This window comes from Mirounga angustirostris, unplaced genomic scaffold (genome assembly GCF_029215605.1).
Source record: "Mirounga angustirostris isolate CCGP_5_RB_7025 unplaced genomic scaffold, mMirAng1.0.hap1 SCAF_16, whole genome shotgun sequence".
In the NCBI taxonomy this organism is placed as follows: domain Eukaryota; kingdom Metazoa; phylum Chordata; class Mammalia; order Carnivora; family Phocidae; genus Mirounga; species Mirounga angustirostris.
Genome location: NW_026991724.1, coordinates 35,740,047 through 35,757,366, shown reverse-complemented (window position 1 = coordinate 35,757,366; position 17,320 = coordinate 35,740,047). Strand labels below are relative to the sequence as shown.

The window sequence follows — 17,320 nt, the reverse complement described above, 5'->3', positions numbered from 1 at the left end:
ATGGGTATGTGGCTGAGAACCAAAAACAACTGTAGTAAGGGGAACAATCAAAATTAAAGGGAGAGCAAGGAGCTTATTTCTAGGAAATGACCTCCCACAAGTACTCAGAAAATTAATGGTGAAATGGATTTACACTAATAAGTAGAAATTTATTATACTTGATAGAGATATCTGAAAAGCTGTGTTAATTCAAGAGATACTAATGTATAGTGAGTTTTTAAATCAAAATCACCAATTCTTATGTTTTTTCTGGAATCCATAATAAGCATTATATAGTGTAGAATCCCTGATATACTTCATCGTATTTTTGAGATGGATAATTACTTGGCAAAGTGGTCAGATAAGGAAAAGATTCACCATTAACATATTGCACAGTTTTATAAAACTGAAACAGTGCATACTAGGAGGTCATAGTTGGTGGCCATCAACAAGTATGGTCACATATTTTAATAAGTAATTCAGAAGAAGTGGCATATAGTGCTTAAGAACACAGCTTGTGAGGGGTGCCTGGGTGGCTCAATCGGTTAAGTGTCATGATCTCAGGGTAATGAGATGGAACCCTGGGTAGAGCCCTGCATTGGGCTCTGCTGCGCTGGGCGTGGAACCTACTTAAGATTCTCTCTAATGGGCACCTGGGTGGCTCAGTCGTTGAGCGTCTGCCTTCGGCTCAGGTCATGATCCCAGGGTCCTGGGATTGAGCCCCGCATGGGCTCCCTGCTCTGCGGGAAGCCTGCTTTCTCCCTTTCCCACTCCCCCTGCTTGTGTTCCCTCTCTTGCTGTGTCTCTCTTTGTGAAATAAATAAATAAAATCTTTAAAAAAAAAAAATTCTCTCCCTCCTTCTCCCTTTGCCCTCCCCCGCCTTAAAAACAAAAACAAAAACAACAGTTAGTGAGAGAGAGCCAAGGAGCATGTCCCAGCTCTGCCACTTACTATCTCTGTGCCCTCGGGCAAGTTTCTTAACTGCTCTGAACCCCTGTTACTACATCTGTATAATGAGGATAAACAATACTGCTCACCTCAGGGAGATTTGGGAGGACTGAGATAAATGTAAAAGAGTTCCTGCCAAATAATAAGTAATGTTAAGTATTATGAAAAAGAAGTAAACAAACATTTGGAAAATACTAAACTCTTAAATCCTTAAATGTTGCTGAGTAACAAAAACTTGAAACTTTCTTATGATTAAATTAAGAATACATTAGTTATGTGAGGTAATATGATGATAGGCAGGGGCAGGTTGAGTACAGATAATGTCCATTCATCTCTGTGTGTAATAGGGAATAAAAAGAACTGACTTGTTATCGTGGAACAGAACAGGAAAATGGGATTGTTTTGTGAGCTGCTATGGGAATGGAGTGCTCTGGACAAAGGATAAGTAGCAAACGGCACTTTCATCCATCCATTCACTACCCATCCACCATCTACCTAACTACGTATCCATCTGTCCAATCCATAAGTCAACTCTTTAGTGAGTGAGGGTTAATTAAGCACAGAAGAGCTGTCTGTGTACCTACCTATATCCAAGAAGTACATCTTTGCTTTTGCTTATCAGTGGATGGGGCATTTACACAGAATGAAAAGGCAGTATTGCAGATGGAAGAAAATGGGGTTAAAATGAAAGCCTAAGTTGTCTGAAAATGGAATAGGACATTTAAAAGAGGGGTGGCACTGGGACCTTCATAATTTATTCTCAGCCTTCTTTATTGCTCTGACTGATAGCAGGGAATTCCACTCCAGTGTAATATACCAAAGAGGAATACATTTACTGATTTTCCTCTCCTAGGCTGTATGTATCTAGAAGGCCTAAGAACAGGCAAGATCCTGGAATAATCACTTTCCTAGTCCTGTGGCAATCAAATAAGGAAGAGAGAAATGCCTGGTGAACATCACAGGGCAGTTATATGGGTTGCTCCACATATCACAGATCCGTTCTACCAATTGCGGCAGGTTTAGAGAGACAAGTGCCCCAATTAAATTGTGGGTTATATTAGCTAAAGTAGTAAAAATATCACCTGTTAAATCACAAAATAGCAATGTAATAATGTAAAAACAATCATCCTACAGAATTTTTAAGTACTTTAAATTTAGTATCCAATGGTTCAATTATATATTCTAATACCTTACATATTAAAAAAAAATAACAGTGTAGTTTTGAGAATACAGAATGTCATCAGAGGTACAGCTTTACTAAAAAAACCTCTGACCTAGAAAGGCAAGAATCTAATATATATACAAACCTGTACATAAAGGCTTCAGGGATTTCGGGTCCTAGTTTTTCCTCATACTTGTGTGTCTTAAAAGAAATGAATACAGCTTTAATGCTGCTTTAAATGCTGAGTATGTATAAAATCAGGACTCTGAAGCAGCAATTTTATAATTTGTATATAAATTACCATTTCCAATCAAAAAGCATTCAAAATATTTTATCAGAATCACATCTGGCATCCGTGACTTACCAAGATAGATGCCTCAGTCTTTGCTAGAAAGTAGGAACTCAGAGAGTAATCACTTTTGCTATGGCAACCACTGCAGGGCAAGCGCCACAGTGACATGGAATGGAACAAACTGGACTTAAAATATTCTAAGAACATCTAATCACTTTATGTTCCGCATGGCAATGTGTAAACATATAAATTATTTCAATTTTACCAAAAATTTTTTAACGGTAGTCTTTAGTAGGATAGGGGCAGGTCAAGAGAGGGGAAACAAAGGTTCAGCAGGTTAGAGAGGCAACTGTTTAAACTGGTTGCTTTTATTTTGATCATGTCAGAATAAATTGGCACTAGAAAGACCCAGAAAATATTGAGAAGCTATGCAAATACTGTAGTTTGTTTCAATGTTAAATAATAAATACTATAGATAACACATGTTGTCAGAATTCAGGAATTAGAAAAACAGAAATATGAGGACTAAGAATAAAAATTTATAAGGACCCAGGATGTCTCCTGAAATCAGCACCCATCTATTTTAGATTTAGAACACTTTTTAGTTGAAGCACTTAACTTTAATCAAAATGAGCAAAACTAATGTTAGATTAGTTCTCATCATATAAATGACACTTAGACGTTGTGGTTTAGTAGGATTATAGTTAAAGATACTTAAGACAGGTCCTAAATTTGGGCTCAATTCTTAAAAAGCAATTACTTAAATAAACTAGAATATATTTTCATTTAATTGAATTATTCATTCAAAATTATTCATTGAGTATTTACAGTGTAACTGGCACTGCTCCAGGCATGAAATATAACAGTGAACAAAACACACCAATGGAGTATATTCTAGTGACAGTACATGAGTAAAACGCACACTATGTCAGATAGTGATAAATGCCATGGAGAAAAATAAAGAAGGAAAGGAGACAGGTGTGCTGGGCTGGAGGGGCAGAATTTACATAGAGTGATCAGGGAAGGTCTCTGGATAGGGAGATATTTCAGCAAGACTAGAAGGTTATCAGGGAGTGACCCATGAAAAATATCAGGAGGAAGAGCATTCTACAGAGAAGAATGAGCAAAGGCAGAAGCCCTCAGGAGAAACTGTGCCTGGCCTGTTCCAAGAACACAAAGAGGCCAGTATGGCTGGAATACAGTTACATTTACACTACTAGGAAGAAAGGTGGGATACTTTGGGCAGGTACTCCTTCATTTACCCATCATCCATCTTCTAAAAGGCATTTTAAACAAGGATATACTGATACCCAACTCTGTGTCTCTCTAGAGTTTGTATCTCCCATTTGTATCTTGTTTTAGTGTCTGACAGACATCTCAAGCTTAACGTGTCCAAAACAGAACTATTAATTAACAAACTCCAAATTTACTCTTCCTACTCCTTTTCTACCTTAGTGAATGGTTTCACCATCCAGTTATTCAAGCCCAAAACCTAGAAGTCACCCTTTCTTCTTCTTCTCTTCCCTCCAACATCCAATCCATCAGCAAGTCCTGTCAACTTAGTCTCCAACATCTAAATATGACTGCTTCTCTTATCTCCTAATGATTGCCCTGATCTAAGTCCTCATATTCTTTGCCTGGTTAGTTCCTCTTAACGAGTCTCCTTGAAGCTTCCAATTACATCTACAATAAAATCCAAACTCTTTACCTAGGTCCACAAGGCCCCAAAGACCTGGCCAAGTGTCGGTCTTCTTTTTGTTCCTTCAACATTCACTCCGGTGTTATCTCTAACATGGAACACTCTCCCAAGACCTCCTGTGACTTCACTCAAGTCTTGGGTCAAATATGACTTCCAATCAGTTATGGGAAACAGCCCTTCTTACTTCCTATTACAGTACTTTATTTCCTCAAAGCTCTTACCACTTTCTAAAAATACCTTACTAATTTAATTCTTCTTGTCTTTTCCCCCTTGATTGAATTTTAACTTCATGAGAGCAGGGTTCTTGTATGCTTCACTTATGGTATATGCCGAGCAGCTAGAATAGAGCAATCCAAATAGTAGGCACTCAAAAAATATTTTTTGAATAAAGTAATATCTTGTACATCTTTCAGTATAAAACAGGAAGAGAACTGAATGGGAAAACAACTGATCACTATACAATTTTAAAGAATAAACTATTTGAATGAACTGCTATGTCTGTATCATAAAATTCAAAGGAGGATATAAGTATTATATTTCAAATTCCTTGAATTCAGGAATTACATCTAATTTGTCCATACTCCATATATTAAAGTATTCTGTATTTGTATCTACTTAATACATTTTGACTGGTGATGAAGGTGCTATGGTAGTACATTTAAGAGAGAGTATCTGAAACCTCAAACATTTCTCTGAATTCACTTGGAATTCCATGTTACTTTTTGATGAAAAAACAAAGCTACTTAACAAAGAGCAGCCAATTTCCAAGTATAAGAAACAAACAATAGACTCCACTATTAAGTCTTTGGAATAAAAGACTGACTTAAATGACTCATAATGAGACCATGCCCAGAAAACATAACACCCAGGACTTTCCCCTATACGATCTCTTTTATAATATAATTGTCCTCTATTTGAAAGCATTTGATTTTCAAAATTCTTTTGTAAAAGAGAATATGAACATTCAATTCTCTATTAGCATTCAGGCTAAATATGACATTTAAATTTCCATACATGGCTCATCTGATTTACTTTTATTACCAGATCAAGCACTAATAAGAAACAATTTTCATTTGACGGATTGTTATTGAATATACCTAACTGTAAAACAAGTATAAATGCCATGTTATTTTGAACTAAGCATTTCAGCTCTACCATGGTTAGTTTGGAATTAAAACCTGAGTTTCTACCAAGCAGCATATAGCCTTCATAAAATAATTTGATTTTGGGGTTTCCCTCTTTTCCCCCTTCACTTTAATAAACATCATTGTTTATTTACTGGGCTAGGCAATGGGGATACTCAATTTAATAAGACTGGGTCTCAACCATCAGTGACACCATCTATGTTAGTAACATTCAAGGATGACAAAGTTTTGTATTTTCATCAGCCCCTTTCTTTTTTTTTTTTTTTTAAAGATTTTATTTATTTGACAGAGAGACGGCGAGAGAAGGAACACAAGCAGGGGGAGTGGGAGAGGGAGAAGCAGGCTTCCCACTGAGCAGGGATCCCAATGCGGGGCTCGATCCCAGAACCCTGGGATCATGGCCTGAGCCAAAGGCAGACGCTTAACGACTGAGCCACCCAGGCACCCCTCAGCCCCTTTATACCTTATAAAATTATTTAGATGACCTGATTGACAATTCCCAGGCTTCACCAACATGCTAGGTCTTCTCCCTTCACTTGAAGAATAAAGTGTGATCTTCTTATGATGATCTGATATACATGAGTTAGCATCAGATTTGGATATACAAATTTATTAGGTATTATGAGATTTAAAATGATTCAATTTATAGAAAATGCTAACATTCTATTAAGCTTTCAATTATCCCTTTAGTTTTGTAGCTTTTTATTGATTTCTCCTATATCTGGCATTGCATACAAAATTAACGTTTTCTCTAAATCTGGTTAAAATTCTATTTGATAGGAAAAAAACGTAGCTTATTTTTCTTGACTTTTTTTGTCCTATGTAATTTAATAAAGAGATACCACCTTGTCTGTAGAAATTCTAGAATACGTTTTTTTTTTTTTTAAGATTTTATTTATTTATTTGACAAAGAGAGAGAGAGCACAAAGTAGGCAGAGCGGCAGGCAGAGGGAGAGGGAGAAGCAGGCTCCCCGCTGAGCAGGGAGCCCACTCGGGGCTCGATCCCAGGATCCTGGGATCATGACCTGAGCTGAAGGCAGCCGCTTAACTGACTGAGCCACCCAGGATATTCTGACCCTAGAATATGATATTCTGACCAAACTCTAACATATAGTTTAAAAGAGTTATACAGTATGATAAGACACAAAATATGTTTTCTAGAAGATGACTGCTTAACTATTAGAGGCATCTATGGGTTGCAGATCTCCCAAGTACCTCATCTGACACTAACCAGTAGCGGCCACTATTTATGAGCTGATTTCTAAGGCTCAGAGACTGCTAAAGAATTCTACAAACAATGCCTTTTGGGTCACTTGTGCCCTTGTAACCTGTAAATGCAAAGGCCTTTTCTTGTCATAATATCGTCAGTGGTTTTCCACCACCTTTTATTCTTTCTTTCTCTGTCAAGTTATTTATACTCTCTTCCTTAGAGGGCTCATTTGGGTCTTGACTTCTTATCTCTTGGAGGACTTTTAAATTTGCTTTGCTTTATTCCTGAACCTAGGTTACCTATATGTTCCAGCTCTGTTATCTTACTAGTATAATTAACATGTTGACTCTAAAGTATCTCTAAAGTATTCAAACCAGCTTTCTCTTCTAATTACCTATCTCTATGAAGGACGGTAAAGAAAATAATTCTTTTAGTCATTCAGAGGCTTTTTTTTTTTTTTAAACTCTCTAGTGTCAAACCAATCACTAAATTTACTGATTCTTTCTTTGCAATGTTTCTCACACTTGTCCCTCCCATTTATTGATGTAGTTAGTGCATGCTCTTACTATTTCAGACCTGACCTGTCTTCTGACTGGTTTCTATCCCTAGAAATCCAGTATCTTAAGACTTTAAATCTGCCTCTCTTTTGATATAAAAATCTCAGGCATATCAGAGATTCTAATGATTTTCCCCTGAATCCTTTTCCATGTCCCAAGAAGCAATACCTTCTGCATATCCCACCAGACCAGAAGATTTTTACTTTCTGAAGTTAATTTAAAAAGGTAATAACAAAAAGATGTTCAAAATTGTTCTACTACTTCCCACTGCTTTCACAGAATAAAATTAAGATTTGTTCATCTGCTATCATTTGGCAATTCAATGTGTTCTCAGTCCATTTTTATATGTTTTTACATTTTTTACAGAAAATCTATTCAAGCCTAAGTGGTTTACTCATTAGTCACTAACCACACCGTGTTTTTTTTTTTTTTTTTTTTTTAATATTTTATTTATTTACTTGACAGAGAGAGAGAGTAGCAGAGGGAGCAGGAGCGGCAGACTCCCTGCCGAGCAGGGAGCCCGATGCGGGGCTCGATCCCAGGACCCTGAGATCATGACCTGAGCCGAAGGCAGACGCTTAACGGCTGAGCCACCCAGGCACCCCCACACCGTGTTTTTATAACTCTATATATTTTTAGCCAAACTTCAGAGTTGTTTCAAAGTCCAGTCCAAAATCTCACCTCTTCCATGAGTCTTCCTATCCTTTCTCAGCCTAAAGTGATTCAATTTGCCACAATACTTTGCATCTTGTCTGTGGCATTAATTCTGTAATTAACAGTGAAATATAGTCTAGTTTCTCATATATTGTGGCAGTTGTTACTCTATTCTTGTGTTTTTTACAAATCTGTCTTTTGTTTTCCCAATTATACAATACATTTCTTAAAGGCAAGGACTTTACATTAAAATCTGTGCTTTATTACATGGCATTCAGTACAATATTTGAAACATAAGAGGTCTAACTTTTGCATTTTATTTGTAGGAGTTAAAGATCTTATTAAAATTAAAGTTCTTGTTAAAGTACTCTGAAGAAGTTCATCCAACTCAGAGGATAGGATCAATTATATATGAACTTAGAAGTACTATGCCAAAAAAATCTAATGACACTTTAGGTGCATACTTTGGTTTCTTTCTTGCCCTTGCTGACTATTACTCTTCCATAATTTACTTTTTAATAATTAAATTAATATATTAATCTAACCACATAACAGAAGATCTGAAAAACAGGGAGTAAGATAACCTATTAACCTGCTTTCACATAGCCATTACTATCAGTTTGATATATTTTTTTCTAATCTGTTTTTTTTTTAAGATGATTACATTGTGTAACATATTGTTCTGCTCCTTTCTTCTAACAGAATCTTCATAGCCATCATTTTCACTGGCTATATAATATTCCATGGAGTTTTATTTAGCTGATTTCTGGAATAGTATTTCTTTGTTTTATTAAGGAAATAAATAACATTATATTTAGCTTGAGTAATTATTCTGGGTTTTTTTTGGTAAAGGCTCCTGATTTGTGTGTCAAACCACCCTACCCACCTCCCTTTGGCTAGATCAGAATAGCCTAAATTTAAAGTAGAGTTTTAAAAATCTTGAATAAAATATTTTATGTTAGCAGCTAAAAATTTCATCATAGCTGTAAAACAACTTCTGTTCCTAAACAACTTAAGTGAGTTGGGAGGCACTTAAACCCTCCTTTCTGGTATAGGATTCTTCCTGTAAGCTCGATTACTTATTCAAGCCAGTGCTTTTTTTAACCAATTGTTACCCATTTGGTAAATGGTGAATTTCTGAAATCATGCTGACTTCCTGGCTGTCAGTCTCTTCTCTTGACTTGGTTCTAAGAGAGAGTGAGAGAGAGCGAGAGTGTGTGTGCGCATGCACGCGCATTTCAGGGGGAGTTGAGGATGGAGGGCAGGATGAAATTCACAGATGTATGCAAATGTATAGAAAATGTATATTTTGTATATATTAACATTTGTAACCTTATTCGATGTCATCTGCTTTTTTGGACTCATTAGCAGTCTTGTTTTTTGATAATACCCAACTAAAAATACATGGACTTTTAAAAAGACATTGTGGGATATTTACTTAAAGCTTACTGATATATTAAAAGTGTTTACTGATACATTACCTAAAGTCATTAAAAATAGGGGGGATATATAGTTATGTTTCTTAATGGACTGTATCCTATATTTTGCACATTTAAAAAATACCAACATGTAAATGTCTAAGTTTATGGTTAGAAGAATTAAAAAAAAAATTTAAGTAAAGCTACTAATAATTTTGTTAAAACAAGGCACTTTATCATACAAAACACACAATTATAAAACAAGTAATTTCAATTTGGACTTTTCACACCTCCCCTCCCCCCCGACAATTTGGAGATTCTTAGCCAGAGATTAAGGGAGGTATTATGTGCCCTCTGAAAATTACATGATGCATATATACTTTTTTTTCTAGAGAGAGACTTGGAAAAGTATTTGTCATTAATCCAGCTAATCAAGTCAGTCAGCAAATTAAAAAAAATAATTTCATATATTCTGTAACTTGACTATTTGCTTACTAAAGACTATAAATCAGGCACCAGAAATCTGCTCAAAATCAAAGTAATATTCAACATAATTAAACTAAAATACACTACAATATATAGATGTATGTGGATGTTTCCATCAAATAACACTATTAAACCTGCTTTAGCTGCCTTAGGATTTATCTCTATGACATTGATCGATTAATTGATTTAGTCAATTGAGCAAAGAGCAGTAACAACAATAAAACCAGGTAAGTCTGATGAAAAGACTCATATTATACAGTATTTTCTTGTGATCTTACTGTTTGCCTGACACTGTGCTTTACTCACATTGTGTTATTCACTGTAGTCTTGTGAGGTGGATATGATCGTCGCTGTCATTTTATGAATGAGAAAACTGAGGCCTCTGGACATGGTGACATGTCATCTGGATTCTGAGGAACAGGCTGAGGTGTTTATTGGCAGAATGAAGGAAAAGTAGGAGGGGAGTGAGCTTCAAACTCTTAGATGGTGGTCATTTAGACTAGTTTCCCATCTAATACCAAAATCCTTTTTAATAATAATTGACAAATGGTGAAAGAGCCATACATGTTTTAGAAGTTCCTAACCAGTGTGAACTTGATTTATGGTGTAGAATCTCATGGAAAACAGAGATTCATGTGTTCTCATGTGACAAATTCCTAATAGATGTTATTCTTCTTTGGAATTAAGATGTAAATAAAAATGGTTTTTATTATCCAAGTTTCAAGAGGTCAGGTTAACTCCAAATTTTTTTTTTTTTTGGTTCCATAATCTAGATATATATGAAGATTTTTTCACAATAATTACTATTTGGTATTCTCTAGAAAAGCCTCAACAGACCTCCTTGTTTTGCATGTTACTCCTGCAAACAGGAGTCCCTTAAGTTCAAATTATACTTTAAACATAAATGTCATAAATTGCTCCTTGTATTAAGGAATTGACTATCTACCATGTATAATACTAGAAAAGCCATCTTTTAAATCTTTAATAGTTCTGAAGGCAATAAAGTTATATCAGGGATGGGAAATTAATATGACTAGGTTAGAGAGAGGGGTAGAATTTGAAAAATGAAAAGAATCTTACCAAAGTCTGCAAATGCGGACTGTCCGACCACCATCATGTTTGGAGGTTTTTCAAATACAGTATTGAGAGAAAAATTTCCATCCTGTTAATGGCAGAAAATTTTGGGTTAGACTATCAATTCATTCGTCAAGTGTGAAAGAAAGCATTTAAACTGAAGCAGGGAAATAAATAATTTAAGGCTTTTGTTGTGCTGCACAAAAATCATTCCACTTTCCTATAATACCTTTATCATAAAAAAAAAAAAGAAACTACTATGAGTTGATAAAGATTGCCTGGAGTGCTTTTCTTGCTGTCCCTTCTAGTTTTATATCCTTTACTAAATCTTCTTTATAATTTCAGACATAATGAGTGTCTTCTACTTTCAAGTACCATGGAAATAGTATATTTGGTATATTCTTTATATTTGGTAATATAAAGAAGTAAAAAAAAAAATTGTTCCTACCTCGAGGGAGCTTATGGTCCAGCTGGGAGATAAGATATGTCAGGAAAATAGAATTTCTGAAGGTAATATATATAAATGGTACAAGTAAGTAGCAAAGACACTATGTTATAGAGATTTCAAAGGAAGAAGATTTCTGTTGGACACAATTAGGAAAAAATTAAGATTCTAATGAGATGAGAATTCCACTGATCCTTATAGAGCTAATTCCTTAGCAATTCAAGTTTATGTATCATTGAAAAAAGGGAGCAAAGGATTAAGTTAACTGGCAGATACTAACCAGGGGTAGCTAAGCTAAACAAGAAAGAAAACCCATTAAAGATCATTTGTTTCAGTTACCCTTTCAAAAATGGAGAGTTAACACATCTTAGTTATAAAAATATGCATTTCTTTAAATTATTCTTTCCTTTCTATAATTTTAGATGACAACACCAGAAAAATCAGCCAAAACACTGAATTTGGGATTTGAAGCACTTAGTTCTATTCAGAGCTCTCTTCTTATCACTGATATCTCTTCACTATTTGACATACTGACTCTGATTACTACATGCTTTACATAGATATTTCTATGTTGAAAAATACTTTAAAAAATTAATTTTTTCCCCTAAGGATACCGCAGATTTGCAAGTTAATTTCTTAAGAAATTCCTTCTGGTATTTGCAGAGAATGGCACTGCTGCATTGAAAACATGAAGACCAAATGCTTGAGGAACATGAGTAAGTGGGTAAGATTTGTCTTGTGACAGGCAATTTTCCAAACATTTTAACACTCCATTATCTGCATGCAGAAATATATTTCCCCTATAATTACTAAAGTATCTGATATATTTTTTGAATGCTCTTTCTATAGAAATCTTATTTATGTAGTGTCTTAAACCTTATGAATCCCCTCTAGTCTTACTGATATCTGAAATTACATTACAGATATATCAAAGGAGCCAAAGTTCTGGCTGAAGTGTCAAGTGTTTTTGCATTTTAGAAAGATCATAGCATTGGATACATAGGGGACATAATGGTTCTAGAATGAATGGAAAAATCTCTTAAAATATATCAACTTCATGTAACATAAAGTGGAATATCAACCCATTATACTAATTCAAGTGAACAAATTACCCCAGTGAAATTCTGTTAAACTTAGTAAATATACTTAGAAATATTTCTGGATATAACCTCACGATGTATCTCTATCAAGGAACACTGAGTACTTCCCAGGTGATGGCCTTCCATGTCTAAAATGCCACATGGCCCTGAACCTCAATAGAAGAAAAGCAGTACTTCCTTCCAACCGCTGGAGATAGAGAATATATTCTTGGTATAGTCTGGTAGAAAGGGCACTAGACATGGAGTTAGATGACAGGGGTTCTAGTCCTGCTTTCATTGGCAAGTTGTATCGCTTTGGAACAGCCACTTACTGCTCTGGGCCTCAGTTCTTAATTGTTTAGTAGGGGATAAATGTACTGTCTACTTGAAGGTTCTGGAGAGGATCAATGCAGTGATAGATTAGAAAGTATTCTGCAAAATGTGAAGTTATCAGGCAAGTACATGGTATTTTTATAATGGCAGTCCTGTGCTTATGAGCTGCAAGTACTTTTTTCATAGGCTGCTATTTGACACTAACACACTGCATTCTCTCCCATTCTTTACTATGCTGTTCTTACTGGCCTTCACTGTATCCCTACAATCCAAAGTTGGGCTAAGTCACTAGGGGTTCTGCTGCAGTTATGTCTTTTGCCTTTCACCAAATGAATGACTTAAGGGTAGAAATTTTAGAGACAGATTTCCTAGTTCTATCTCTAGCTCCACTGTTTGCTAGCATTCAGATCTGAATTAGTTTTTTTTTTTTTTTAAGATTTTATTTATTTATTTGATAGAGAGACAATGACAGCAGGAACACAAGCAGGGGGGAGTGGGAGAGGGAGAAGCAGGCTTCCCTCCGAGCAGGGAGCCTGATGCGGGGCTTGATCCCAGGACCCTGGGATTGTGACCTGAGCCAAAGGCAGATGCTTAACCACTGAGCCACCCAAGCGCCCCCTGAATAAGTTGTTCTAAGTATCTGTTTACTTATCTTGAAAATGTATTTTTACAACATTTTTGTGAGGATGAGTGAGATAATCCATATAAAGTGCTTAGTAGAATATATGCACATAGTATGCGTTTAGTTAACATTAACTATTATCACTAGTAGGAACACTAGTAGGAATACCACTATTTCTGCTACCAAAACTACCACCTACCATTGAAACAGCTAACCTATTGACATTGATAGAGGAAACTACCTGCCATTTTCTGCTTTAATGCCAACCATAAGTGCAATGTTTTAACAAGTATCTTTTTGTAGATGACTATGCTTTGGTCTGCATGGGTTTTTGTTGTTGTTGTTGTTGGTTTTAAAGAGAGAGAGAGAGGGAGGGGCAGGGAGAGAGGGGCAGAAGGAGGAGAGGGGCAGAGGGAGAGAGAATCTTAGGTAGGCTCCATGCCCAGTGTGGAGACTGATGCAGGGCTCGATCTCATGGCCCTGAGACCATGACCTGAGTGGAAATCAAGAGGCAGGTGCTTAACCAACTGTCCCCAGCCCACATGTTTTAATATTTAATGTTAAAACTGTTATACTTACAATGTTTGAAAAAATGATCAAGAAGCAATATCTGATGACTATTTTGTGTCTACATCTTTATTCTTATAAACCAATGATTCTCAACTGGGGGTGATTTTGTTCTCCAGGGGACCTTGGACAATGTCTGGAGATTTTTATGATTGTCATAACTGGGGTCAGCTACTAGCATCTAAGCGAGTAGAAGTCAGAGATACTATTAAACAATCTACAGTGCACAGGACAGAACTCTACAATCTGGTCCCAAAAGGTAATAATGCCAAGATGGAAAATTTCTGACATAAAGTGTGATGGGTAAAGCCCAATGACTTTGTCATTCTTGTCCTAGCTGTTCCCCTTTTTGACACTTACCTAGTCTCTTCTTTGAGTTCTAGCCTTATATTTCTAGCCACCTCCTTGATATGTCTTATCTGAAATAATTTTTTTCCTGCCTCAAATTAGATATTTCATTTGTCTTTTCTTTTACCAGTCACTAATAGAAAACACAAATTAACCTTGCATTAATGGTCTTTCTCTCTTATATTTATCCCTTCTAGGCCATTCCCAGTACTTTAGTCCTTTAATCATTCACCTCTTTCTCAGGTTATAGTAAATTCCACCTCAGTTATCTCCCCGCCTCCAGATTTTCCATGCAAGCTTATCTGATATGGAGTAGCAAGATAACTACAATAATGAAAGCTCTTTTCATCTCACCTTCAGTTCTAAAACATTTAAAAGCTTCTCAATAAATATTTAAAAGATCAAATTACTTTAGAAGTCAAGGCTTCTGTTGATCTTACCTGAACCAACTCTTCTAATTTTACCTTTTAGTATCTTTTCATGCTCTGCCCCAAACCAGCCAAGTTCTATTCTCTGAACATGTCCTGAGTTTCCTTTGTACTTCCTTGTCCATCTCTTTCTTTTTTGTCATTTCCAACTACTAATATCCCACTCATCTGTACTGGTCATTTCAAATACCACATCTTTCTTGAAGTCTTCCCTGATGATCATGGGGGGACCAAATGGAAGCAACTGCTCTGCCTCTGAGCTACTTGTAGCATGAGGTTTGTATGTCTCATCAAACCATCCAGAGTTGCCTACACTCACATCTTAGCCCTTTTGGCCTATAAGCTCCTTTAACTTTTGTGCCTCCTGGAGCACCTACATGGGACTGTGTGCACAACTGACATTCTTTTTTTTTTTTTTTAAAGATTTTATTTATTTATTTGACAGACAGAGACACAGCAAGAGAGGGAACACAGCAGGGGGAGTGGGAGAGGGAGAAGCAGGCTTCCCATGGAGCAGGGAGCCAGATGCGGGGCTTGATCCCAGGACCCTGAGATCATGACCTGAGCCGAAGGCAGACGCTTAATGACTGAGCCACCCAGGTGGCCCCACAACTGACATTCTAACAAGATTTGCTGAAGCTCTAGTTCTACTACCTAATATAATTTCAAGGTTTGTTTTTTTTCTCTTAGTGAATACTACAAATTGTTTGCCCAATCTCTAACTGAAAATAATCCTCCATTTTACAAAACCTATACTTTATCTGAACTAATTAATATTAGTCTACATTTCTCTTAATTTGTACCAGTGACTTATTAATTGTTAACATGGGTACCTTACTGATCCAGCTGTTTTACAGGAAGAACAACCCTTAGTCTCTACTGTCCAATAGCCAACTTATTAACTTTCTTTAAAGACAATAATAATAAAAAAGACCAAATCAAAATCTAGTCTCTTCTTGATGATTTTTCTCCTACTACATTGCTTTACTAGGTTTAATTCAGCAGGCTGCCACTACTTTCAAGATCAGGAGACATACCCAACTTCCCTAATATATAACAACAGAGAGTTAGACAAACTGGGGAAACAGAGTACTATTTTTCAAATGAAAGAACAAAACAAAACCACAGCAAAAGAGCTAAATGAAATGAAGATAAACAGTATACATAAAGAATTCAAAGTAATGATCATACTTACAGGGCTTGAGAAAAGAGTATAGAATCTCAGTGAGACAAGAGATTAAAATATAAAATGAAACCAATTAGAGAGGAAGAACTCAATAACAAATTAAAAATGTACTAGAGGGAATCAACAGAAGATTAGAAGAGGGAGAAGAATGGATTAGCAACCTGGAAGACAGAGTAATGGGAAGCAACCAAGTTGAACAGCAAATAAAAAAAAGAATAATAAAAAATTGGAATAGACTTAGGGAACTCAGTGACATCATCAAGTGTAATAACATTTACATTATAGGGATCCCAGAAGGAGAAGAGACCAAGGGGCAGAAAATTTATTTAAAGGAATAACAGCTGAAAACATCCCTAATTCAGGGAAGAAAACAGACATCCAGATCCAGGAGACACAGAGACCCCCCAAACAAAATCAACCCAAGGAAGTCCACACCAATACACATAATCAAAATGGCAAAAAGGACTGATAAAGAGAGAATTTTAAAAGCAGCAAGAGAAAAAACAAAGAAAAAAAACCCAAGCCAGTTACATTCAGGGAAAACCACATAAGGCTATCAGCTGATTTGTCAGCAGAAAGTTCATAGGTCAGAAGGGAGTGGAATGATATATTCAGAGTACTGAAAAGGAAAAACCTGCAATGAAGAATATTCTACCCAACAAGGTTATCATTCAGAAGACAAAGAGAGATAAAAAGTTTCCTAGACAAACAAAAGTTAAAGGAGTTTTCATCACCACTAACCCAGCCTTCTAAGAAACGTTAAAAGGGAGTTTTATGAGTGGAGAGAAAATGCCACAATTAGGAGTAAGCAAATTATGAGAGCAAAGATTTCACAGGTAAATACAAACAAAATAAAAGCATTAGATTAATCACTTATAACACCAGTACAAAGGTTAAAGGAAAAAAGCAGTAAAATCAAGTATATCTATAAAAACCAGTCAAGGGATTAATAAAATAAAAGGATGTAATGTATGACATCATATATAGAAAACGTGGGGTGGGGAACACTAAAAATTTAGTGTTTTTAGAATGGGTTCAAACTTAAGTGACCATTAACTTAATACAGATTATTGTATGCATAAGATGTTATATATGAACCTAATGGTAATCACATAATCAAAAATTTTTAATAGATACAGAAAAAATAAAGAGGAAGTAATCTAAGCATATCACTAAAAAACCCCATCAAACCACATGGGATGACAATAAAAGAAAGGAACAGAGAAGAAAAACAAAAACAACTGTAAAACAAGTAACAAAATGGCAGTAAGTATGTGCCTATCAATAATTACACTGAATGTAAATGGGCTGACTATATACTCCAACTAAAAGACATAGGGTGACAGAATGGATAGAAAGGCAAGATATATCTATATGTTGCCTATAGGATAATCATTTCAGACCTAAATCCACATGTAGACAGAAAGAGAAGGGATAGAAAAACATTTACCATGTAAATGCAAGTGAAAAAAAACCAAAAAACAAGAAACAAAGAAGGACACTATGTAATGATAAAGGAAACAATCCAAAGAGGATATAACAATTGTAAATATTTATGCACCCAACATTCTAGCACCTAAATACATAAAGCAACTACTGACAGACATAAAGGAAAAATCAACAGGAATACAATAATAGGGAACTTTAACACCCTACTTACATCAATGGATAGATCACCCAGATAGAA

The 17,320-nt window shown here is 35.7% G+C and overlaps 1 protein-coding gene across 1 annotated transcript in view; it reads right to left on the bottom strand.

Annotated features, from left to right (window-relative positions):
- The window catches only part of ITFG1 (integrin alpha FG-GAP repeat containing 1), a 340,218-nt gene that overhangs the window by 207,156 nt on the left and 115,742 nt on the right, over window positions 1-17,320 (bottom strand). The window contains exon 8 of the mRNA XM_064581526.1: window positions 10,632-10,713. Within this exon, the coding sequence (XP_064437596.1) occupies window positions 10,632-10,713 (82 nt within the window). The remainder of the gene's footprint in view (window positions 1-10,631; window positions 10,714-17,320) is intronic.